At 33.5% G+C, this 25,211-nt stretch overlaps 1 protein-coding gene across 1 annotated transcript; it reads right to left on the bottom strand.

The window, feature by feature from the left end:
- On the bottom strand, nucleotides 1-23,366 carry LOC136974695 (uncharacterized). The gene is made up of 4 exons (XM_067269636.1): nucleotides 22,922-23,366; nucleotides 6,088-6,292; nucleotides 491-640; nucleotides 1-418 (listed from the first exon to the last, which is right to left on the bottom strand). Exons 1-4 carry the CDS (start codon nucleotides 23,364-23,366, stop codon nucleotides 1-3), a joined length of 1,218 nt encoding a protein of 405 aa, XP_067125737.1.
- Nucleotides 23,367-25,211: the final 1,845 nt, after the last annotated feature.

Genomic DNA, 25,211 nt, shown 5'->3' with positions numbered 1-25,211 from the left:
TTAGAGGAAACCACTTATGTAATTCACAAAAAATTCCCAGCATTCCGCTGTTAGCATTCCCGTATTCAAATTTACATTGTTGTTTTGCATAACGATAGCAAAGTGTTCCTTTACTTTCCGTTTTACATTGTTTTTTTTTCCCCTAAAGACAATTTTTAACTTATTAACATTGATCTGACAATTATTAATATTACAGTGTTGGAAGATAAGAGAATTACTAATTTTTAACCTTACAGCAGCCAAGTGTTCTGACAGTCTGATCTTCAGTCTTCTTTTTGTTTCACCGATGTAAAAACTGGGGTTGTTACATGTGCATTCTATTCTGTAAACGACGCCGTCTTCTTCTAAGAAATCTTTTTTATTAGTGCTTCTTATAATCATCATATTTGATAACCTGTTATTTTGGGATGGAGCCAATCTAATTAATTTTTGATTAAAAAATTTATTATATTTTTCATAGATACCTTTTATGTACGGGAAAGATACATACTGCTTTATTTCTTGACGTTGTTTAACTTTAAATCTATATCTTAAAAATCGGTTGTACCAGTCAGTTAGCAATCTTTTTGGGTATTCATTTAGGATATATTTCTTACGTGTATCTTCGATTTCTTTTTCTCTTTGATCTATATTTGTTATTCTAGAAAAAATCTTTGTTATTTCTATTAAATATACATTATATTTTTGGTTTAAAGGACAATATCATTTAAAATTGATTACTTTCTTCGTTTCTTTTCTTTTCTTTCGAAGACACAATGTAGTGACGTAAACTTAAACACTGGGCGAATTTTTCATCCTTTTTATTCGGTTGGAACGCTTTTTTATTACATAACGCGTTTCGGGCCGTTGTCCCTCTTCAGCCAACTAAACATTAAAAAGTGAGAGATGACTATATACAAATATTTAAAATAAATATCGTGACAGTATACATAATTAGTTTTTAGAGGTTGTTACCTTCTAAATCCTGGTAAGAGCTTGTATACCGTTAAAAGCTGGTCCGTACCTCATTCGGTAGTTTAGACGGATGTAATAGTCCAAGGGTACGAATCTTGATAAAAATTCCATAAAAAAGGAAGGTTTATTATCAGTCTGTAGAAGTATACGGGGTTATTCTTTCACAAATCATATTCGTGAAACCATACCTGAGATTCGTCTTCCGGTGTGTTGTCTAACACTGAGCTCGTACTCCTCCACCTCAACTGCGGAGCACGATCTGTTTTTAATTTGCATATGTCTGGTCGAGCATTAGCAGGGGAATGTTCCTTTTTTTTAATAGGTTTCTTTTCCGATAAAATTATTCGGGGGGTTTAGCGGTGATTTTTTTAGAACATAGCACGTGGCCATTGCTATTTTTTCCCGCTTTTAGTATTTTTAATATTTGTCGCTATGCAAATGACGTAACAGATCGTAAAACAGTTTTTTATTTTATAGTATATTTTATAGTAATTTAATCCAGTTTTCATTGATTTTTATGCTTAGATTAGTATTTATGCAGGTCTTATTTTTATTTTTAATGATTTCTACACTTTCTTTGAATTTTCTGTTGTATGTCTTCTTTTCTCTATGTAAAATGCTTGTTTTAGTATCATCGATTTTACAGTTATGTTAACATAACTGTAAAATCGATGATACTAAAACAAGCATTTTACATAGAGAAAAGAAGACATACAACAGAAAATTCAAAGAAAGTGTAGAAATCATTAAAAATAAAAATAAGACCTGCATAAATACTAATCTAAGCATAAAAATCAATGAAAACTGGATTAAATTACTATAAAATATACTATAAAATAAAAAACTGTTTTACGATCTGTTACGTCATTTGCATAGCGACAAATATTAAAAATACTAAAAGCGGGAAAAAATAGCAATGGCCACGTGCTATGTTCTAAAAAAATCACCGCTAAACCCCCCGAATAATTTTATCGGAAAAGAAACCTATTAAAAAAAAGGAACATTCCCCTGCTAATGCTCGACCAGACATATGCAAATTAAAAACAGATCGTGCTCCGCAGTTGAGGTGGAGGAGTACGAGCTCAGTGTTAGACAACACACCGGAAGACGAATCTCAGGTATGGTTTCACGAATATGATTTGTGAAAGAATAACCCCGTATACTTCTACAGACTGATAATAAACCTTCCTTTTTTATGGAATTTTTATCAAGATTCGTACCCTTGGACTATTACATCCGTCTAAACTACCGAATGAGGTACGGACCAGCTTTTAACGGTATACAAGCTCTTACCAGGATTTAGAAGGTAACAACCTCTAAAAACTAATTATGTATACTGTCACGATATTTATTTTAAATATTTGTATATAGTCATCTCTCACTTTTTAATGTTTAGTTGGCTGAAGAGGGACAACGGCCCGAAACGCGTTATGTAATAAAAAAGCGTTCCAACCGAATAAAAAGGATGAAAAATTCGCCCAGTGTTTAAGTTTACGTCACTACATTGTGTCTTCGAAAGAAAAGAAAAGAAACGAAGAAAGTAATCAATTTTAAATGATATTGTCCTTTAAACCAAAAATATAATGTATATTTAATAGAAATAACAAAGATTTTTTCTAGAATAACAAATATAGATCAAAGAGAAAAAGAAATCGAAGATACACGTAAGAAATATATCCTAAATGAATACCCAAAAAGATTGCTAACTGACTGGTACAACCGATTTTTAAGATATAGATTTAAAGTTAAACAACGTCAAGAAATAAAGCAGTATGTATCTTTCCCGTACATAAAAGGTATCTATGAAAAATATAATAAATTTTTTAATCAAAAATTAATTAGATTGGCTCCATCCCAAAATAACAGGTTATCAAATATGATGATTATAAGAAGCACTAATAAAAAAGATTTCTTAGAAGAAGACGGCGTCGTTTACAGAATAGAATGCACATGTAACAACCCCAGTTTTTACATCGGTGAAACAAAAAGAAGACTGAAGATCAGACTGTCAGAACACTTGGCTGCTGTAAGGTTAAAAATTAGTAATTCTCTTATCTTCCAACACTGTAATATTAATAATTGTCAGATCAATGTTAATAAGTTAAAAATTGTCTTTAGGGGAAAAAAAAACAATGTAAAACGGAAAGTAAAGGAACACTTTGCTATCGTTATGCAAAACAACAATGTAAATTTGAATACGGGAATGCTAACAGCGGAATGCTGGGAATTTTTTGTGAATTACATAAGTGGTTTCCTCTAACAAGTTATTGTCGGCCCAACAGTGGGCGAGTGGTCTCCGTTGCCGCTCGTAGCGGTGGTGACCGGACTCTAAACACTGGGAAGTTCGATCGTGGGTTCGGGCCGCGACTCGGACAGGCTGGCTGCTAGGAGTTTTCCGGGTTTTCTCCTAGCCAATAACGACTGAATAGGAGGCCAGTTCCCCATAAAAGTCCTCCCGGAAGGCACGGTTTCCCGCGCGATACGTTAAGGCCGTGAGATAAACGGCCGGCTCTTCGGTCGCATAGCGATCATCACGACACTCATCGGAGAAAAAAGCTATATATATAGGGCTATAATCTCCATATGAACCAACATCATACAAAGACAAAGTTATTGTCGGAATATGAACTGTGTACAGTCAAACCTACTGAAGAGGCCTTTTATAAGAGGCGAAATGCATATGGGAAGTTTGTCAAAGTAAATAAAAAAGTTTTCTCTGCAAGTTGATTTCCTTTTAACTGTAATCTTTTTTATTCATTGTTAATACAATGTTTTAAGAAATTTTTTAGTTATACAATATCCATAAGTCAGAACGGGAAGAAAAATATATTTTTTCGTATACTTTAAGCGTAAAACGTAAGAAGAATAAAAGGTCTGGCTCTATCGTTTTTTATAATTATTTTGGTACTATAAGGCTATATTTATGCAGACGAGAGAGAAAAACAAGGGAGAAATCAATCGAATCAACGTCACGCGCCTGTACGGTAAAAGCACAGGTAGGCCTACTTTACTTGTTTTCTCTAGTTGCGTTCATGACAAAGCAAAAAGGAAAAGTCCATTGAATTTTACAACTAAAAAAATTTAAAGAAAAATAAAACGAAAATTAAACGAAACTACTCTATTAATATTTCCTTCCTTTTTATTTATACCCTCCCAGTTTTTCAGCTTCTCGGGCCATTTTCTTCACATTCGACAGATTGTTGAAGGTTCCATCGTCTCCATTTTAATGTCGTTGTTGCGCGGAAACGAGGTTGGCGAACCACTACGCAATGATACGTCAATAAAATGGCGACAATGGAACCCTCCAACAATCTGTCGAATGTGAAGAAAATGACCCGAAAAACTGCTAAAAACACATGGAGGTCAAATAAAAAAAAAAAGAAAATGTTAATAGAAGCAATTTCGTATATTTTTAAAACTTTTCTTCGTTGTAAAATTCAGCAAACTTTTCCTTCCCACTTTTGCGTGAACGCATTTAGAGGAAAAAGAAAGAAATTGCTTTTGTAGGTGTCCTTGCTTTATTTTTAATCGAAAAATCGAAAAATTTTACAGTTATTTAACATGTTAAAAATCGATGATACTAAAACAAGCATTTTACATAGAGAAAAGAAGACATACAACAGAAAATTCAAAGAAAGTGTAGAAATCATTAAAAATAAAAATAAGACCTGCATAAATACTAATCTAAGCATAAAAATCAATGAAAACTGGATTAAATTACTATAAAATATACTATAAAATAAAAAACTGTTTTACGATCTGTTACGTCATTTGCATAGCGACAAATATTAAAAATACTAAAAGCGGGAAAAAATAGCAATGGCCACGTGCTATGTTCTAAAAAAATCACCGCTAAACCCCCCGAATAATTTTATCGGAAAAGAAACCTATTAAAAAAAAGGAACATTCCCCTGCTAATGCTCGACCAGACATATGCAAATTAAAAACAGATCGTGCTCCGCAGTTGAGGTGGAGGAGTACGAGCTCAGTGTTAGACAACACACCGGAAGACGAATCTCAGGTATGGTTTCACGAATATGATTTGTGAAAGAATAACCCCGTATACTTCTACAGACTGATAATAAACCTTCCTTTTTTATGGAATTTTTATCAAGATTCGTACCCTTGGACTATTACATCCGTCTAAACTACCGAATGAGGTACGGACCAGCTTTTAACGGTATACAAGCTCTTACCAGGATTTAGAAGGTAACAACCTCTAAAAAACTAATTATGTATACTGTCACGATATTTATTTTAAATATTTGTATATAGTCATCTCTCACTTTTTAATGTTTAGTTGGCTGAAGAGGGGCATCGGCCCGAAACGCGTTATGTAATAAAAAAGCGTTCCAACCGAATAAAAAGGATGAAAAATTCGCCCAGTGTTTAAGTTTACGTCACTACATTGTGTCTTCGAAAGAAAAGAAAAGAAACGAAAATACAAAACACGGTTTCCTCAAGATAGTACTTTCTTCGTATTACACGGTTTTTCAGATTTACAATATTCCAAATGATCATCAAATCGTTTAATTGTTATATCTAAATAATTTAACTGATTATTTAATTCATGCTCTTGAGTAAATTTAATATTTAAGTTGATTTTGTTAGCTTGCTCCAAAATTTGCAAATGTGTTGTTACAGCACTATTATATATGATCAAAATATCATCGACGTACCTCGCAAAAAACTTTATACCGTTCAACGTTGATAAGACCCTGTCTACATCCAACATATAGATCTCAGCTAATTTTGGCCCTATTACGGAACCCATAGAAATGCCATCGGTTTGACGATAAAAATTTTTATTTACTGTAAAGTAATTATCTAATGTAAAAGTTATTAAATCTCTCAGATAGTCAGAAACACCATACTTTCACAATCATATCCTTATTGATGGACGGGTACATAGAAGTTATACCTAGGCTCATTAGTTTATAGTTCGACAGAATTTCTCCCTTTTGTAATCTTGATATTAAATCAACAGTATTTTTTTATGGTATATCCTGTAATAACTTTTTAATAAACGTTTCTAGGTTATATAGCAATGTAGTCTATTCGAAAGTCTATAATTGGTCTACATTTATTTTGTTTATGAGTTTTAATCCGGACATTTAATTTTGGAATTCTTACGTTTTCCTTTGGAAGTATTTTTTACTTTGATATGGCATGATATAACCTTCTTTAACCAAGTTCTTTAACTTCTTGGCCAATGCTCGTTGTATTCCTATGAATGGATCATTTTCCAATTTTTCAAAGTTTTCTTCCGATACAATTTCTCGTTTCTTAATTCTTAATTCGTGTAAATCCATAATAACTATTTGACTTGACTTATCAGCTTTTAATAGGCATAATTATATTTTATTAAAAATTTATTAATTCTGTTGTATTTACCTGTATAATATTTTGCTTTACGATCCATAAGTCAGAACGGGAAGAAAAATATATTTTTTTCGTATACTTTAAGAGTAAAACGTAAGAAGAATAGCCTTATAGTCCTATCAAACTAGAGTACCTACTGGGTTGTTCGGAAAGTTATTTCGTTTTTTTCCATAGAAAAATAAACGCAATATTCTTATAATAAATAAATATTTTATTGAATTATATATTGACCATTTTGGTCAAATACCTGTTGTCATTGTTTCTGGTAGTAGCATGCTTTCACATTCATAAAAATTTTGATCGTTGTTTACAAAAAACTGATCCAAGTGATTTTTGACATTGTCATTTCAAGTAAATGTCTTAGTTAAAAAAAATTTTATAGACCGGAACAAGTAATAATCTGAGTGTGTCCGATCTGGCGAATATGGTTAGTGTGATAACACATCCCATCTAAGCTATAAGTTTCTGACCAGTTACCAAACTTGTGTGAAATTTGGCATTATCATGGTAAAACACTACACTTTGTTTCTTGATCAATTCTGGCCGTTTCTGTTTGATGATATTACTCAATTTGTTTACTCGATGGCAGTACACTTTTGAATCAATTGTTAAATTGTCTGGTAAAAGCTAAAAAACAAATTTCTTTCAAATCCCACCATAGAGATCATCTCTCGTTAATAACACGTGGAATCCATATATCGAGCTTTGAAACGAGACCAATTCGTTTTAAGTAATAATAAACGGTTCAGTTTAACAGATTTAATCTCTTAGTGATTTCACGTGTTGTTATACGGCAGATTGCTTCAATCGGTACCTTTATTTTGTTTTCATTGGCTTCAAATGGCCATCCAGAATGTGGTGTATCTTCGATATTAAAATTTCCAGAACGCAATTTTGTAAACCAGTTTTGGCACTGTCTTTCTCTCGACACATCTTCTCCAAACACGTACCATAAGTTTTTTTCTTGTTTGAACAGCATTTTGATTTTTTACTTACATTTTCGGCATATTTTACATTTTTATAAGTAAAAATCTCGATTTTCCATATTTGATGGGTCACCGAAAAAAAAACAATTATACAGAATCAAACAAAATTTTTTACAAATAAGTCTTAAAATGTCAGCTGTTGAAGTATATAATGAAAATGTGGTTTAAAATAAAATTGGCTGGTAAAAATACATCTAATTCCTCTAGTAATAAAAAAACGAAATTACTTTCCGAACAACCCAATAGATATCAGAGTAGCGACACACGAGTCATCGCCGCCATGTTCTGTCGACTGTCATCACGTGGTCTATGGGTTTACATTAAGAAATGACAATTTTTTTTGTTTAATAAAGCATTTATACGAATAAAATGCTTTATCAAAGTAAAAAAAAATCGTCATTTCTTAATGTAAATCCATAGACCACGTGATGACAGTCGACAGAACATGGCGGCGATGACTCGTGTGTCGCTACTCTGATATCTAGGTTCTCTAGTCTGACCACGCGAGGAAGGTACTCTAAAGGAATATGAGGACGTCAAGTGGGAAAGACTTATTTTTATAAATAAGTAGTGGTGGTGCAATAGTATACGGAGACACTGTTGGATGAGTTATAAGAAGCTCGTACTCATGAAGTAAACACAAAAAAGATATTGATAAAGAACTATTATTGTAACAAATAACACAAGTTGCACTTTCATCAATGGCCGAGTGGATAAAAGTACTGGTTGGTTTTATCCACTCGGCCATTTGTCTTGAGGTCGCGCCTGGACGACGGGTTGGCCACATGGAGTTTTCCGGGATTTCTTAACATTTATAACACATAAATAGGAGCCAGTTTCTTATAAAGAAGTCCTCCCTGGAGGCATCCTACTTGGCATCACCCACGTGTCGTGTTGCCTTACGAACAAGCCAAACCAGAAGTTACGCCACCAAAAAATATTAGTAGAAGTGTCCGTTAATCACGTGGTAATATGTAATCCGTTATCTTCCTCCCAGGAATAGACTGTACGTAATTTTATCAATAATTGAAAAATATGTGATAGAAACATTGTATAGTTTTTAATTATTTAATATTTTATAAAAATTTAAAAATTATATTATTATTTTTATTTGCAGCATAAGCTTCATTATGAAAAAAGTGGAATTAAATTTGTGTGCCTGTGTCCTGCTGCCGTCAACACTGATTTGTTTTGGATGACTATCGATGACACCTTTGCAGAAGAGCAAACTAAAATCAAGAAAAGTCGGATTGTGTTAGAGTAAATATTGATCTGCTTACATAAATTCATTACATTCCAATTCAAATATCAAAACATCCAATTCAAATGATTTTTCATTAAAATATATAAATGGGCATAGAGGGGGGATGAATGCGAAAGTATTGTAAATATTTTACTATGCTAATGGCTTCAATGTACACAAATACAAACTTCTAGACGCCGGATGGCCGGGTATTAAGATGGCAGCATACCCCTCTGGGGACCCGTGATCGAATACGGACGGATCAAAAACCCCTCGAATTTTTCGGAATGTGGTCCGTCCATATATAATGGACCCCATCCCTCATCACTCAGTCTCCTCAATGTGGCTTGGCCGAACCAATAATGGACTTGCTGAAAAAGGACTTCTAGGTACTGTACTACAGGTAAGAAAGCGTTTAAAAAAATAAACTTTTTAGCTCTGTTTTTCAAAAGTCTTTTTGCCCTATGGATACCGAGACGGCGTTTTTAATCATATCTATCAGGATCGTCGAAAAGATTGACGTTGCCACAACTTTTCATTTAAAAAAATTTTTTCGCCCTGCGAGCAATAAGAACGCCTTTTTAGCAAGTCCACTATGGGTTTGGCCAAGTCCACCATGAGACGATGAATGATGCGGCCCGAGATTTTCAGACCACGCACCCCAAAAATGTGGGATTATTTACTTGGCTTTGCTTTAAGGAAATGTCTCCTGTTCAATATTTTTCTGTTTTGTTCAAATAACCGGAATTCTGGATTTTCAAATAATGTATATATAATAAGATATTGATATTAAAGACTTCTAATGATGTTGAATGTATAACCCATATTTGTGTTTTATTTTATATTTTTAGACCCAGTGCTGTAGCAGAAGCAATAATACAACTTCTTGAAGATGGTAAAAATGGTGCAGTTATGACCGTTATTGGAGGAAAAGAAAATACTTATGTGTCTATGCCGAAAGAAGAAATGTTTTATTAATGTTGAATGCATTGTAGTTATGGAAATGTTAAATCGAATGATATTGATTGATTAATATTTTTCGATTGATGCTAATTAAAATATAAACAAGTAACGTTATTTATAACAGTTTAGTAGTAACAAAATGTAAAATTATTTGTTATATTTATGTAATAAACTAGGTAGCAGAGAACATCCTTAACAGCTGTACTTCCTTCTGAAAGGCCGTTTTGTGCTTTTTCGAAGCCTCTCCGTCACCAAAGCGCATTGAAAGATCATTTTAATAATGGAGTTTTGCTCACTGAGATTTACGTAAGGCAGTTATTGAAACTAATAATTGTCAACGTTGGCCGTAAACCCCAGGAATTTTTCGGGGGTTGATCGGTCCGGATGTGTTGGGTCCCAGTTCCTCACCACCCGCCGTCCCATTCTGGGCCTAGCCGAAACCGTAATGGGCTATGTAAAAAGTCCTTTTTAGTGCCCATAGGTTGGATAGAGTTAGAAAGAAGCCAACAAAGATGAATTTCATCATTTCCAAAACCATCCAGAACTATCATCTACATAATGTTGCCAGAGTTTAGCATTTTTCCAATGTGTGATATAAAAAATTATACGATTTTAAATTTTCCGAAAGCTTTCACTACCGATACTGACACACTCCATTTTGATCTCCAGACTTCACAATTATTTAAAAATATTTTGTACGATATTTCTTGAACACAGTCTACTCTCATCTATACATCTACTGTAAGAGTGAATTCATAAACCTCATTTAAATAGAAAAAAGGCTTACTGCTTGGTAAAGCGCCTTAATATAGCTGGATAAGCAAGCCAATAATAGTCCGTTTCATTTGAACAAATTACGTCTATATAGCTATATTAAATCCGCTTTACTAGGAAATGTGCCGAAGGATTGAAGTAAAGGAACGTGAGTAAAACATTGAAGAATGGACGTGAGTAAAGGAACTGCAATAATTACAGGTAGTACTCAAGGGATAGGTAAAGCTATTTGTGAAACGTTATTAAGTAAATGCATTATTCTATAAAATTTATGTTTATCTAGCTTAAGAATATTAACACGTTCACTATAATAATTTAAACAGATATTTAGTGACATTCTTGGTTCGAAATATTGTAACTGCTTTAAAAGAATTACTAAATTAGGTAAAGACGAAATACGCGAATGTTAAGACGTAGATATAAAACATTTTTTCTGTATTGCTTCATATTTTGTTTTAAGATTTTTTAAAACTCTGCCCTGTGGCCCACCAGTAGCCAAGTGATTCTGTTCCCTGAACACTGGTAGTTCGGTCGTAGGTTAGTGCCTGGCCAGGACGGGCTGGTCATATGAAGTTTTCCGGGTTTTCTCCACGTCCGTAACACCTGAATGGGGCAGTTACCCTTAAAAATGTTAGGGTTAGGGTTTTACCATTAACTCTGGTTTCTATATGATAACGGTAATTCGCCCGTTTACAGCGCAGGATAGGATAACAAATTATATGTACCAGCAATATCTTCAAAAAAAACTTTATTGAAGTTATTTACACAGATCACAAGCAGTTGCGAACTTTACAGACTGCACAGAGAGAGAGAGAAATACAACTATTAAAAACGGGGATTTTCATTTTAAAAAACGAACGAGATCTGGCGCTCTTCTCGCGAGCACTATCGTTGAGTTGTTAAACACGGAGGTCTAACAAAAAAGACCTCCCGAAAGGCAGATCGCCCAAGTATTGCGTTGTCATAACTTAACAAAACAAACTTTCAGCCCTGTAGGCATTAAGAGGGCGATTTTAGCAAGTTCATTATGGGTTTGATCACGCTCATAATGTGGCAGTCAGGTGGTGAGAGACGGAGTGTGACATATCCGGATGGCCATTTCCAAAAAATTCCTGGAATTCCAAAAAACCGGCCTAGATTCGATTACAAGAGTAGCTCCAGAATGAGCATTAGTTCTAAATTATGCCGCTATAGCGAACAGCGGCAACTGGATTTGTGTCAGTTTTGGGTGGTAGTTACATGTTTTTTTTTCCGATCCGAACAATATAATATCACGTTTATCATTTATCTATCACACTGTCAACGTTGTTGAACTCATTATACGTTAAATAAAATGGAATGTAGTGAATGGGGTTTATACTATAGTCAAAGTTTAAACAGTACGATTTGTGATTAACCGGTATATACAAGTAATTGTGTTTTCTATTCATAATTATAAATTATAAATGCTTTGTTCGAAAATATTAGTTAATGTCTGTACGCCAGTTTGAAGGGGAGAATTTTACTCCCTCGTCAGGCCGTCCTGGGGTCCTCGTATATGTGGGTGTCGAAGGTGGAGGCAGAAATTACGTGTTTCGCAAAGAAACCGTCTATTTTTCAAAGTTTATGCTTCAGTGACGTGCCCTCATTGGAAGCAGTGGAAACGCTGCTTCCCTTGTACTTTCTAAAATATAAATTTTCATATTTTAACGCAGTTTGAATTGATTAAAATTAATGTTTTATTATAATTGCATTATGTATTTTATTACAAATTTCTATACTACATTTGAAATAAACGATAAGATTGCTATTGTATATTCGAATATCAGTGGAGGAATGGAAGCGCTGTATTGTCGAAACCGGGTCAGCTTCCAAGCAGCCAGATTATAGGCATTGGCGCATGCGCTTTACAGAGCACCAACCTCACACGGTTTAGCTGGTGGAAGCTACATATGTATAACGCTTCCAATGATTCTATCCCGGACCGGTTCTGAGCTGTTAGCCGCCCTCGCCCGATTATGTGATTCATAAGTACATTTATAACTTAACCCAACCGATAGGAATTTACTGGTATGTTTTTGTTGGACTATGAACCCAAAGTTGAGTTTTAATTAAACACGGTTTCAAAGAAGAAATAAGAAATGGTATGTTTTTATGATAGTTCTGTATAGTTGACAAAAATTTTTAAAAAAATCCATTAAAATATTTGATATTTTTATTCTGCTCTCCCATCTTATATTACTTACGGATTTCAATGTTAAACCGGTGATATTACGATTTCGTATGTCCCATCTATAAAGGTATGTATAAAAAAACGTGTACAATTCTTGTACAATGTTATAAAATTAACTGTTACTTTGGCAGCATCATTTACAACCAAATTTAATGAATGAGACGCACAAGGTACAAAAAATCTCCAGAATTTATTTTCCTTAAATTTACGATTTATATATCCGTTGTCATAAAAATTTGTCTTTCCACTTTTTCCCAAGACTACAAATATTCCGGTACAAAGTAACCGGTTTCAACTTATTTCTACTTAAGAAGTAATTAAGATATTAGGGAATTGGGGACATAAATAAAACCTTGCTGAAAGAGCCAGAATTTTACTTAAACAAAACTTTAACCGAACGAATACCGCCCAGTACAGTGGGAACTGATTTCTTCGTAATATTAGATAATATAGACAGAAATTTTTGCAGTTCAATGAGAGTGACTAAAAAGTTGTAAATTTTGGAAATTTTCGTAGACACTGGTCCTAAAACGAATTAGTTAGAAAACAAATGACGAACAATCTACTTAGTATTAAGTTTAACATATTTAGATTTTTACAGCTAGGGCAAAAAACGTTTAAAATTTACAACAACTCTGTCGCGTTCTTTGAGGTACAGTAGTGATACGACAAGAGGCATTTGACATTGACCGGTATCGGCACCCTCGGGATTTGGCATGCACACACTGCACAACTACCTGGACCGTCTCTGATTTTATTCATTAGCCACTCGTATCGAGCTATTTGACTAAGCGGATTGTTTTAAAATTTAAAAAGTTAAGAATATTTTATGTTAAGAGAGCTTTTTTAGAAAGCCCATTACAGGTTTGGCCAGACCCCCCTGAAAAACCCCCTTGACCCGTCCGGATTTGATTCTGAGTCGCCAGAGTAGTAACTGCCAGCTTAACCGTTTGTCCATTCTGGTTTCCATCTTTAACATCAACGGATATTGTTATAAACCATATACCGGGCTCTGTCCTTCACCCTATTGTGCACCTGGCCGAATCCATAATGGGCCGGCTAAAACGAGGCCCTCTTAGTGCACACAGAGCGAAAAGAGTTAAGTAAACATTTGCCATTAAGTGGGGAGTAACCGAGGCTGCTCAGAATGGTGTATGTCCAACTTTACAGCAGAAATTTATACGAATAAACGTTGCTTTGAACTACCCTCAAAACTAATGAAAATAAATAAATAGTGACGCACGAATATGTAAGTATTCCGTTTGTTTGATAATTCGTGTAACGTAGGTATTCAAGTTTTAACAGTGATCAGTAGTATTGACAGGGGTAATTGAATACACGTGGACGTTGATCCCAACCAAATTTCTCGAACTTTTAGCATCATGTTGAATACCGTATATAATGCATTATATATCTAAAAATAAAAAATATGGAAAAGTTAATTCATTCGAAATTTATTTTACCTGATACAGTAGAGCGTCGATAAGTGGAACCAATTGGGAACTGGGGTCCTTCCAGTTAATGATTTGTTCCAGTTTCCGACTTTGTACGAAAAAATACGTTAACCTGTCCTATGTTCAAATTTTTCTCCGTTGCGTGTCGCTACGTGTTGAATTTTCGTCGATTTTAAGCCTAACGAAAATTTTTATAATAATAATCGAGGCTATCGTATCGTTAAAAATTATTTCTGCATTTTGTACAAACAAAATAAATATATTAAAGAATATAAAAAACATGAAAATTATACTTTAGAAGTAAATTTAGTATCAAAAACATTCGATTCAGCACGACACAGTCCGACTGAAAATCGTTCCACTTTCCGGTCATTCCACTTACCGACGTTTCACTTATCGACGCTCTACTGTACTAAGTATTTGTTTTTATTTCTAGGAATAGAAGCGGTATTTAATAATCAGTTTTTACTAAGAAATTTTTAGCCGTTGTAAACAATCTTATTTATTATCATTAGAGTACAGTTTTTTTTTTAACTCTTTCCGCCCTGTGGGCACTAAGAGGGCCTCTTATAGCAAGCCCGTTATGGATTTGGCCAGGCCCACAATGGGGCGGCTGGGTGGTGAGGGACGGGGACCGACATATCCGGATGCACCACCCCCCGAAAAATTCCTGGGGATTTTTCGACCCGTCCGGATTCGATCCCGGGTCCCTCAGGGCGGCAGGCTGCTAACCTTGACCGCTCGGCCATTCGGCTGCCTCATTAGAGTACAGGTTTTCAGTCAAGCGGCAATGGTATTTTGTGCATAAGAAAGTAATTCATTTTGAATAATATACTAAATCTACTTAATAAAACGCAATTAAAATTCACGAATCCATACTCAATAAATGGGTTTCCTGTTAACTGGCAATTTGAAATTATCAGAAAATATTTCTAGTTTTCTGCCAATTGATCATCTGTTGAGAAGGGAAGTGAGAGTTAGTGGTACGCATTGAGTGGTTTAAGAGTATGCGAAAAAATAATAATAATAAATAGTAGCTAATGTATTGTATTCCGGTGCTACATTAAGGTTTTTGACCATGCTACGTCATTGGGTGCTTAGTCGTAAATAAAATGTAATTTTAATTTTATCACATTTATCTGTTTTTCCTGCAAAAATTTTCGCTTTAACAAAAATGTTTTTTACATTTAATTGTACATTGCTATATAATTGACCAAGGCACTTCCGTTTGTCGATAAACTAGCAAAAATGCGAAATGGAAAAATACTAAAGAAAACGGCTGCCACGGGGTATGCAAAACAAAAAATTATGGGAACTGCTGCTTTGAATCAATATAGTGAATTCGGTTCGTTAATTTTTATCTAACCAACGCAATTTCGTCTAATAAACATGAGTTATTCAAGTGCAACGAACATAAAAATTTCTTTCGATTGTGGGTCTCAAAAATTGCTTGGCTCCTGAATTGCGGGGAAAAATTGTTACGGTACTGCTTTTTACAATTTTGACCAATAATATAACTACGTAACTTATATTTGAAACAAAATTTCATAGATACTTTTGTAATTTTCTATAATTCATACAATTTTCCACGAATTTACCACTCACACTGACATTTTTTCGCAAATTTATTACTATCTTCCAATTACAATCTCTTCTCAAGTACAATCTCTTTATGCTTTCTATCGGACAATACGTGTACCACGACGTGTGTTGCAGGACGACATTTGGTCACACTGTTATTTCGAAACCTTAGTCACAGTGTGACGTATTTCCCGAAGACTTTCGAACTCCGAACAGTCCGACGCCAACAATTTCTTTCTTTCTTTTATTTTTGTTTCGTTTTCAGTGATATCATAACTTTCTGAAACAAAATTACTCTTTTATTGCCTTTGACCGGTGCATTCCCTACAAGTTTTTAACAGAAGGGACGTAAAATTATCGTTACGGTATTCCTTACGGCGTTACGAACTGTAAACATAATTGAAATGTCGTGCACAGATAATCCCTCGTATCTGAATTATACGAAATTGAAAGCTTATTGAATATTTGTAGTAATGACTTAAATGGTTTATCGTAGAAATTTCGACGTAATAAGTGACGCGCTTGATGCGACGTAATACTCAACTAATAATACTTTACGATTCTTTTTTTTCATATTGTTTGTGAAAGAAATAAACATAATTTTTATTGTTGTTTCTCCTTAGAAAGTTTTCAGCAAAATTCTGTTTCGGCAAGTCTCACAGAAGTAAATAATCCTGTTTATGTAATTAATATTGAGTATAAATTCTAATAGAGCATCGATCCGAAACATATTTATGCCTTCAAGTTGAGATATTTATACAAATTATTGTTGAATTAAATTAGCGAGATTGATTTATAAACAGATTTTTGTTACATTCGAGCTTCTTTTTGTTCAAATTGAGATAATTACCCTCAAATTATTAAAATGAAGGTGCGGTAAATGTGCAATAGTTTCGACAGAAATCAGTTGAAAAAATAATCTTAGTTCTCTTAACATATTTTATGTACGTTATAATTTTCTACGCAAAGTAGTTTAATTCCGAGATTTCTAAGCTATATTTCGGGTTAAATCAATACTTCGTATTGTTAAACAATACTAAGTATTGATTAACATATTGTTCGTATTGTTAATTAAATCAATCGTATTGTTAATCAAACACGAAACAGACAACAAAAGAAAGCGTCCTCTGTAGCAACGTCTTGATTATATAATCGATATATGAAGCAAAATTCTGTCAAATATAAATAAAATAAGCAACGTTCTAATCAGTTAGGTCTAATTTCAGTATCGCAGTGGAATAAAACAGTTAAAGGAATACTATGACCAGGGTCAGTGTCATCAATTGATTTATAATTTAAGCAGAATCAATTGTGTAAGTTATCATCTTTTGTCTTAGAACTTTTTCAAATTTTTACAAGAATATTACTTTCAGACTAACAACGTTCAACTTGGAATTTTACTTGGACATTTTTCTTCCCGACGCCAGACAGTAGAATCAGGATGAGTAACATAATTTCTACACTTTTTTTTCATTTAATATCGTAATATTTAATTTAAGGATTTTGATAAGTAATAATCGGGTTTTTTCCAATTCCAATTAGTATAAAAGCTTGTATTTTAGTAATATTTTACGTTCTAATTTCATAAAACATTTTCACATTATTGGATGCTCTAGCCAGTCGTTAAGTAAGGCATGGCGCCTTTGCATCATATGCGCTACCTCGTGCATCACGTTCTGTACGCTACGCACTTTGGTTCTTTTCTGTACTAAAAAGGCAAATAATGCTCAACCTTAACCTATTTGCTACCAACGACTCACATGTCTCAGACACTGGTAAATCTTACTAGGATGCACAAAAGTCGAGAATTTTAGATATATATTTATCTATTAATTCTATAGAGATTTCACCATTAATGCAACTGTCATAGTTGAATTACTTATTGTTTTTGTCTGAATATGCATTTTGCTTTTTTTCTGCGATAATTAAAAGTGTTTTTCGTACCGTTAGAATTTCGTATTGATATTTCTGAGTTCGCTTGTGACGAGAATTCTTCGTAATCTGAAATCCATGGTAAGAAAACAATACACTTTATTTCACATCTGTGATAAATGTGTCGCATTAACATTTCAAAGCGGGACATATTTATCACAATGTTTTGATAATACTTTGTTTATAATGTAATTTTTCATTCAATTCGAACTTATTTTTAGACTAAAAATTTTTTCAAGATCAAAGAAATAGAATGTTGTTATCTGAAACCAGTTTGCTCCCAGAAAGTACTCCCGAAACTGTTTTCTACTATAAACAGTCCTGATGTATTCTCAGAGTTCGACCGTTTTCTACAACAGCAGTGTTGATGTATACAATAAGATTTCCTGCTGCTAGCACTTTTATGAATAACCGAAAAATGATGCCGAAACTTGTAAGCAAACTTAAAAGAAAGAATTTGAATTTTTGCATAATGATGCAAGAATATTAGCATCTCGATGGATGGACAGTAAGAAGGTCGTATTATTCAGCAATTGCCACAATCCAGATAGTACAACTTTAAGTAGGAGTCAAAAAATTGCTAAAAACGTTTACGTAGCCTGTCCAAAGGCAATTGCATTTTATAATCAATTAATGATGGGAGTAGATTTGTCTGACCAATGTGTCAGTGTCTATAACTTCGATCGTAAGGTCAAAATTTATGGAAAAAAAGATATTTTATGAACTGCTTATGATAGCAGTATTAAACACATGGATCCTTTTCAAACAGACCAGTCGTAACTAAGATATGCCTTTGTTGAGACATTTCGTTTTTTTTGGAATAAAATTACTGGCTGTAGCAAAAGTTGAACGTATGAAATGTTCCGTGCAGCCTTCTTAATTAAGGAAAACAATGGGCAAGATATGAGATCACATTCAGTTGAAGGAAACATCAGAAGAAAGTGTGCAAGACGTTTAGAACAAAAAATTGAAAAAGAAAAGCTAAATTGTGTACAATGTGTAATAACCCTTTGTATAAAATATGTTCTGCACCATATTATTCATAAGTCTTTTTTTTTAATCTTAAATAAATTTGAATTTGATTCATTTGTTTCCTTGTTCTCGTTCTCGATAGAGGAGTGTATTGCTTTTCGCTTGTACTCCAGAAGGACAGGAGGGTGATCGCTCAGCGACCGAAGAGCCGGCCTTATAGAAGACGGCCAACGCGAGGAAAACAGAAGAGAGGTCACGAAGCGACCAAAGCCCATTTGTGTCTCACCATTCGTTCCTCTATATAACTCGTGTTTTTAGAACTACTGGGATTACATGCCTTTTACAGGAAAACACCAGTAGGACAAAGGGCCAGAGAGTAGAATTTCGCTAAACTTTGAACGGATTTTTTTTATTTACACATATTATCATTTTTCTGTATAAAAACAGCTTCACTACACAAAAAATGGTAGCAAAAGGGTTAAGCAATAGCGTCTCTGTTACAATATAATAATTTTGTAGTACAGTATATATTTTCATATAACAATATTTATAATTTGTAGTTATTTATATTTTAAAGATAATTTTTTATTCGTTGCTGTGTTTATTTTTAAATGAAAAATCTGTATTGAAAATTTACATCCTTCAATAGGAAAGTTTGAAGAAAATGACAAAAAAATTAAATTTTCGTAGTTTATTTTAGTTTACCGAATGAATCGAATAGCAACGGATATCCAGTTTTATTCCCCGATTGTTATTCTGTCGAGCAATCGGAGTCAGTTTCTGGAAATCAAAAAACTACCACAATATGGGTGTCGCCTTGACGTGGCTTTGTGGCTTAACGTGTGAAAATTTTATCGAAGTTCTAAAGATAATGTTTTCCACAGACTAAGAACACCCGACAGAAATTTCTAATGTTTTTAAGTACAATTTTTTTTCAAGCAGTTTTTTGTTAATTACACTCAAACACAAAGCAATAAATGTGTTGAATCTATTGCTTTATTCAGGTAAAAACAGAAACACAAAATGTATTGTTCAAATTTGAGAAAAATCGTGGTGATATGATTAATATTTTATATAGTATATTATAGGCATGAATTTTAATATATTAAATATTCTACTAGAGCAAATTATTAAATGCTAGAAAAGTTGGAAACATTATTTTAGATTCATCTTATGGTGCTTATTACTTCTAAAAGAATAGCATAGTATTTCTGTAATTTTTGTTGGCCCTACCAAACTTAATTTCTGGTTAAGTAACTAAATATAAATAAAATTAATTTCTACAGATATGTTTCTCATCCATTTCAGTGATTATTAACGAATAAAAAGAGGAAGAAAACATCTATGTGGAGTGTCCAACAGTGGCCGAGTGGATTAAACCATCGAACACCGGTCGTGGGTTCGTGCCTCGCCACTTGGCTAACCGCTTGGAGTTTTCCAGGTTTTATTCACGTTTGTAACACCTATATAGGGTTCGGTATGCCATAGAAAATCCTCTCGAGAGGTAGTACCAACTTTGACAGATCGCCCACGTGTCACGTTGTCGTATACAAATAAACCGACCAATATACTCAAAAATTAAGACATTTTCGACAGTTTTACGCTCGATTTAATAAATTATTTCAAGAACGATTTAAATTTGCTTAAAATGGGGAGAATTGATAAATTATTCTATATAATTTTTAAATTAAAACAAAAAATTCTTTTTTGTTTTAATTTTTTAAATTGTAGTATTTTTTAACGCAAGATGGCGCTAAGCGATGTTTTGATTGGTTTCAATTCGTAGTGTAATCGTCTGCACTTACTGGGAAGTGACACGGCATAAGAAAGATAAGAGTTTCTTTCTATAATTATAAATTAAATTATTATAAACTACAAAAAGTTACGTTTAAACATCATTAATTGCTTTGTAAATAAACTAAAAACAGATATTTAAATAATCAAGGTTGATAAGAAGTATTTCAAATGAACAAACTTCATTTGATCAGAATAATTTGTTCAATGTAAAGTAATAAAGCTTGATAAGTACTTTATTTAATTATTAAATTAATAAATTGCTTAACAAATTTTATATTTACAGATTGTAATTTATCAAGAAAGAGCTCAAACCCCTTTAAAAAGTTCTGAAATGGATGATGATAAACACCCTTTTTGCCTTATGGCATTAATTTTATGTACTGTACAGTACGTATGTTTCTTTACAAAGCCATATTTAATAATAATTTTTTTAAAAAGTATATTAATACAATTGAACAATATATTGTACCAGGTATGTATATCATCGCACATTTCATTTCACCCAGTAAGTTTTTATAATTTATTTTTAATTTTAGCCCTTATATCGTGGCTAGCGATTCGGAATGTAATTGTGATATTAAAAATCCATTTAGAGAAGTCTACAGTTTTTACTGGCTTATCGAACAAATGAATACGAATGGACCCTAGACCAGGGATGGGCAACCTTTTTCTATGTAAGGGCAGCATTTTAAGACTTTTGAACTGATGCAAACCGCATACAAGAGAAAGAGAAAAAAATGTTGGTAAATCAGAATTATTTATTCATATATAATTATAAATTAGCATAAGTATAGTTGATTTGTTGTGAAACCGTGTTGTATTATTCTTAGAAGTGTCGAACACAAATTCGTGTTAATAACAACCACATGGCTTTTTCCACCTTTATTTAGTTGATACGGTACACGTTTCGGCCTTATGCCCCTCATCAGTCAACTAAAATAATACAAAATAATGTATACAACGTTTTTTACCGACAAGTTATATAAACATTTTAAAACGCATATAACATACCAGTTCTTCCCCCAGTATGGCACTTGTACACGGTAAGTTTGGACATTACAAACTCGAGAATAAAAGTTATAAAATTCTTGTACATCTATTTTGAATTAAAAAGTACAACTATTTAATATAACAATAAAATTAAATTAACTATTGGATAACACTGGGACAAGTTCTTACTATTTGTTCTCTTGTACTTCTTAGTAGAGACGGTTAATGCACAATACATTTTCAAAGTTCGTTCGAGTACTTTTGTTCGTTTATGTTGAAACGGATTCCAGAAAATTCTTTAGAGACAAATTCGTAGACAAACTTTTGGGTATAAGTTTTAGTCTGAACCTTCCTCTGTTAAACGTTGTTTAGGTTGTGTAACGGTTGTCTTTGTCTTTGTCGGATGTTGGTTCATATGGAGATTATAGCCCTATATATATAGCTTTTTTCTCCGATGAGTGCCGTGATGATCGCTATGCGACCGAAGAGCCGGCCGTTTATCTCACGGCCTTAACGTATCGCGCGGGAAACCGTGCCTTCCGGGGGGACTTTTTATGGGGAACTGGCCTCCTATTCAGTCGTTATTGGCTAGGAGAAAACCCGGAAAACTCCTAGCAGCCAGCCTGTCCGAGTCGCGGCGCGAACCCACGACCGAACTTCCCAGTGTTTAGGGTCCGGTCACCACCGCTATGAGCGGCAACGGAGACCACTCGCCCACTGGTGGGACGTGTGACGGTTGAAATTTGCATAACAACATGTAGGGGGTTGAAACAAAAGTGAGCCCTCTGGTGGTATTTTTTGGTGAAATATTAAGATTTATAGTATTTTTAGCTATCATTGGGCGAATTATTAAGATTTATAGTATATTTAACCAGTTTTTGTTTATATTTATACTTGTGTTTTTATTTATACAATTTTCTGAGTTAATTATAGCTAGACTTTCTTTGAACTTTCTATTATGTGTGTCTTTTTCTTTATATAGAATTTTGGTGTTGCCCTTATCAATATTGCAATTATTTATTAAACAGTGATCATGGAAAACGGATTGCATCCTTTGGTGCTTCATATCAGCTATATGTTCTTTTATTCGTATTTTTAATTTCCGTTTTGTTTCTCCAATGTAGGTATATGGATTTTTGCAAGTACCTGTACATGGTATTTCATAAACTATGTTTTTGGATTCTTCAGTGTTTTCATCAAGTTGTTTTTCCCTTATTTATTATTCGTGATTGCAATTTTTCATATTTTGGTGCCAACTTTATATTTATTTTTCTCATTTCTTTGTTTATTTCTTCATACAGTCCTTTTATGTATGGAAAGCTTTTGTGTTTTATATCTTGGTTTTTTATTTTCTGGGTTTGTTTTTCGTAGGTTGACTTTTCTATTTGTTTTTCCCATGTATTTATCAATCTGATTGGGTATTCGTCTAATACGAACTTTTTCTTTAAATTATTTAGATGCTTTTGAATATTTTCAGGTTTACTAGTTCTACTTTTAATTTTTTTGTATTCCATGATGAAGACGTTTTGTTGAAATACCATTGTATATAAATACAATGGTATTTGGGAGCTGTAGTTTATAGTTTTTGCGATAGTACAAGGTTTCTTGAAGGGTTCAAATTCTAGGTTATTTGTATTGCTTTTGATTGTAATATCCAAGTAATTTATATTATTGTATATACTGTCTTCTTCTTCGATTTTAAACTTAATATTATTTTGTATATTATTTATGAGCGTGTTTATTTTATCTATTGTAATAATTGAAGTATCATATATAATTATTATATCGTCTACGTAACGTTTATAAAAGTTTATTCCATGTATGTTGTTTATCTTCTTATCAATGTCTATCATTACCATTTCTGCGAGCTTTGGACCGATAACTGAACCCATACTTATGCCTTCTTCCTGTGTGTAGTAATTGCCTTGATATTCGAAATAGTTGCTTTTATAAGCGAATTCTATTAAGTTTATTATTTCCGGTTCTACGTTGAGTTTTATTAGTTTTGGTTCTATTATGTCCCATGTTATGGACGGATACATATCTGTAATATCTAGGCTAGCAATCTTCATATTTCTTTCTATTTTGAGTTTTTTGATATCATGAAGAAGTTCGTCGGTGTTCATTATTGTAAAGGTAGAGTTTTGAAATTGTCTCAGTTGTTGTTTTAGGAATTTTTCTAAGATACAATGATGAGTTCTTGAAGTCTATTATTGGCCGTACTTTATCACCCGGTTTGTGGGTTTTTAAATGTATATTTATTTTCGGTGTACGATCATTATTATCATTTAGGATGAATTTTTTTCTTGTTTGGTTAGTTTTTTTAATTTTTGTAATTTAGTAATTCTATTTTTTAATTCTTTTTGTATAACTTCTTTTGGGTCGATTGGGAGCAGTCTAAATTTTTCACTTTCCACTAGATCATATTTTTTCTTTTTTATCCAGTCTGAATGTACTATGATAAGTTGCTTGGATTTATCTGCTTTCATTATATCTAATTTGTTATCTAACAAACTTTTTTACTTGACTAATTTTATTATTATATGTATAATAATGTTTGTCTTTTATCACTTTCCTTCCTTTTTCTGTTGTTATATATTTCTTTATCTTGTTGCTAATATTCATTTTCATAAACTGAGACTCTGTGTCTTGGAGGGTGTTGCATATTTTATCTAAGTTTGGTATAATTGTCAAAGTTTCCCACTTATTTGGGCCGCTGTAATCTAATCCTTTTCGTAAGACGTCAAGAATTTCTTCAGGTATATCTATGTTAGTTTTATTTTTCACTATGGAATCGTTCCACTCCTTTATTTCGGTGGTAGATGGATATTGAAATTTTTTTGTTAATTTTTCGATTTTTTACTTTTGTAATATTCTAAATTTTCTATTTGTTTTTGCTCTTGATGTTGGTTAGGCTCGATATCAATGTTTTCTCTTTTCTTCAAATTACGTTTCAATCGCCTTAGTTTTATGTACTTGTAACGTTGTATACATTATTTTGTATTATTTTAGTTGACTGATGAGGGGCATAAGGCCCGAAACGTGTACCGTATCAACTAAATAAAGGTGGAAAAAGCCATGCGGTTGTTATTAACACGAATTTGTGTTCGACACTTCTAGCACAGGTATACTTAATTTAGCTTCTGGAACTGATGTAAACGTAATATATTGGAAATATTTGGTTAAATATTCGTCACTGCTAGTTTTAAATTAGTTTCGATTTGTCTGTTAGCCAGTTTCTTGTTTTAATTTTTTCTAAATTCATTACAGGAAAAACTATTCACATACATAAGTTGTAGAAAATAATGTTTGAATTTTTGCTGCATACTTTCTTAAGCTGGGAAATTGATATATTTATTCACATTTTATGAGTCGCGGGCCGCAAAATATATGAATGCGGGCTGCAGGTTGCCCATCCTTGCCCTAGACCATCACTGACGTGCAATTAACTGATTGCCCCTGGAAGTTGGCTTCTTACAGAAACGCAGCTTCCCTGTCATCAAATGTCACAGCATGCCACTGTTATGCTTACATATATTATTGATAAAGTCCAAGATTTCGATGTCCCATCGGTGGAGTTGTTCCTGTAAGTCTCTTTCTTGCGTCCTGATGGGGCAGCCTGGGACAGCAGCGAGTTAGAGTTCGGAGTATAGAGGTGGCACACAGAATATCAGTAAGTGGCCGGATGGCCGAGCATTTAAGGTGGTAGCCTACTGCTCTGGGGAACCCGGATTCGAATCTGAACGGGTCGAAAAATTCCCAGGAATTTTTTGGAGAGTGGTCTGTCTGGACATGTTGGGCCTCGTCCCTGACCATCCGGCCACCCCATTGTGAGCCTGGTCGAACTGATAATAGGCCTGCTAGAAAGAGGCCCTCTTAGTGCCCGTAGAGTGAAAAAAGTTAAAAATATATATCAGTAAGCTGGACACCTGTTGGTGATGACTGCAAATGACAGAGGAGGAACGCCCTCC

Source organism: Centruroides vittatus, unplaced genomic scaffold (assembly GCF_030686945.1).
Source record: "Centruroides vittatus isolate TY-2023 unplaced genomic scaffold, ASM3068694v2 contig_352, whole genome shotgun sequence".
NCBI lineage: Eukaryota > Metazoa > Arthropoda > Arachnida > Scorpiones > Buthidae > Centruroides > Centruroides vittatus.
Note: the sequence above shows the minus strand (reverse complement) of the source record. Positions and strands in the feature narration are given on the sequence as shown.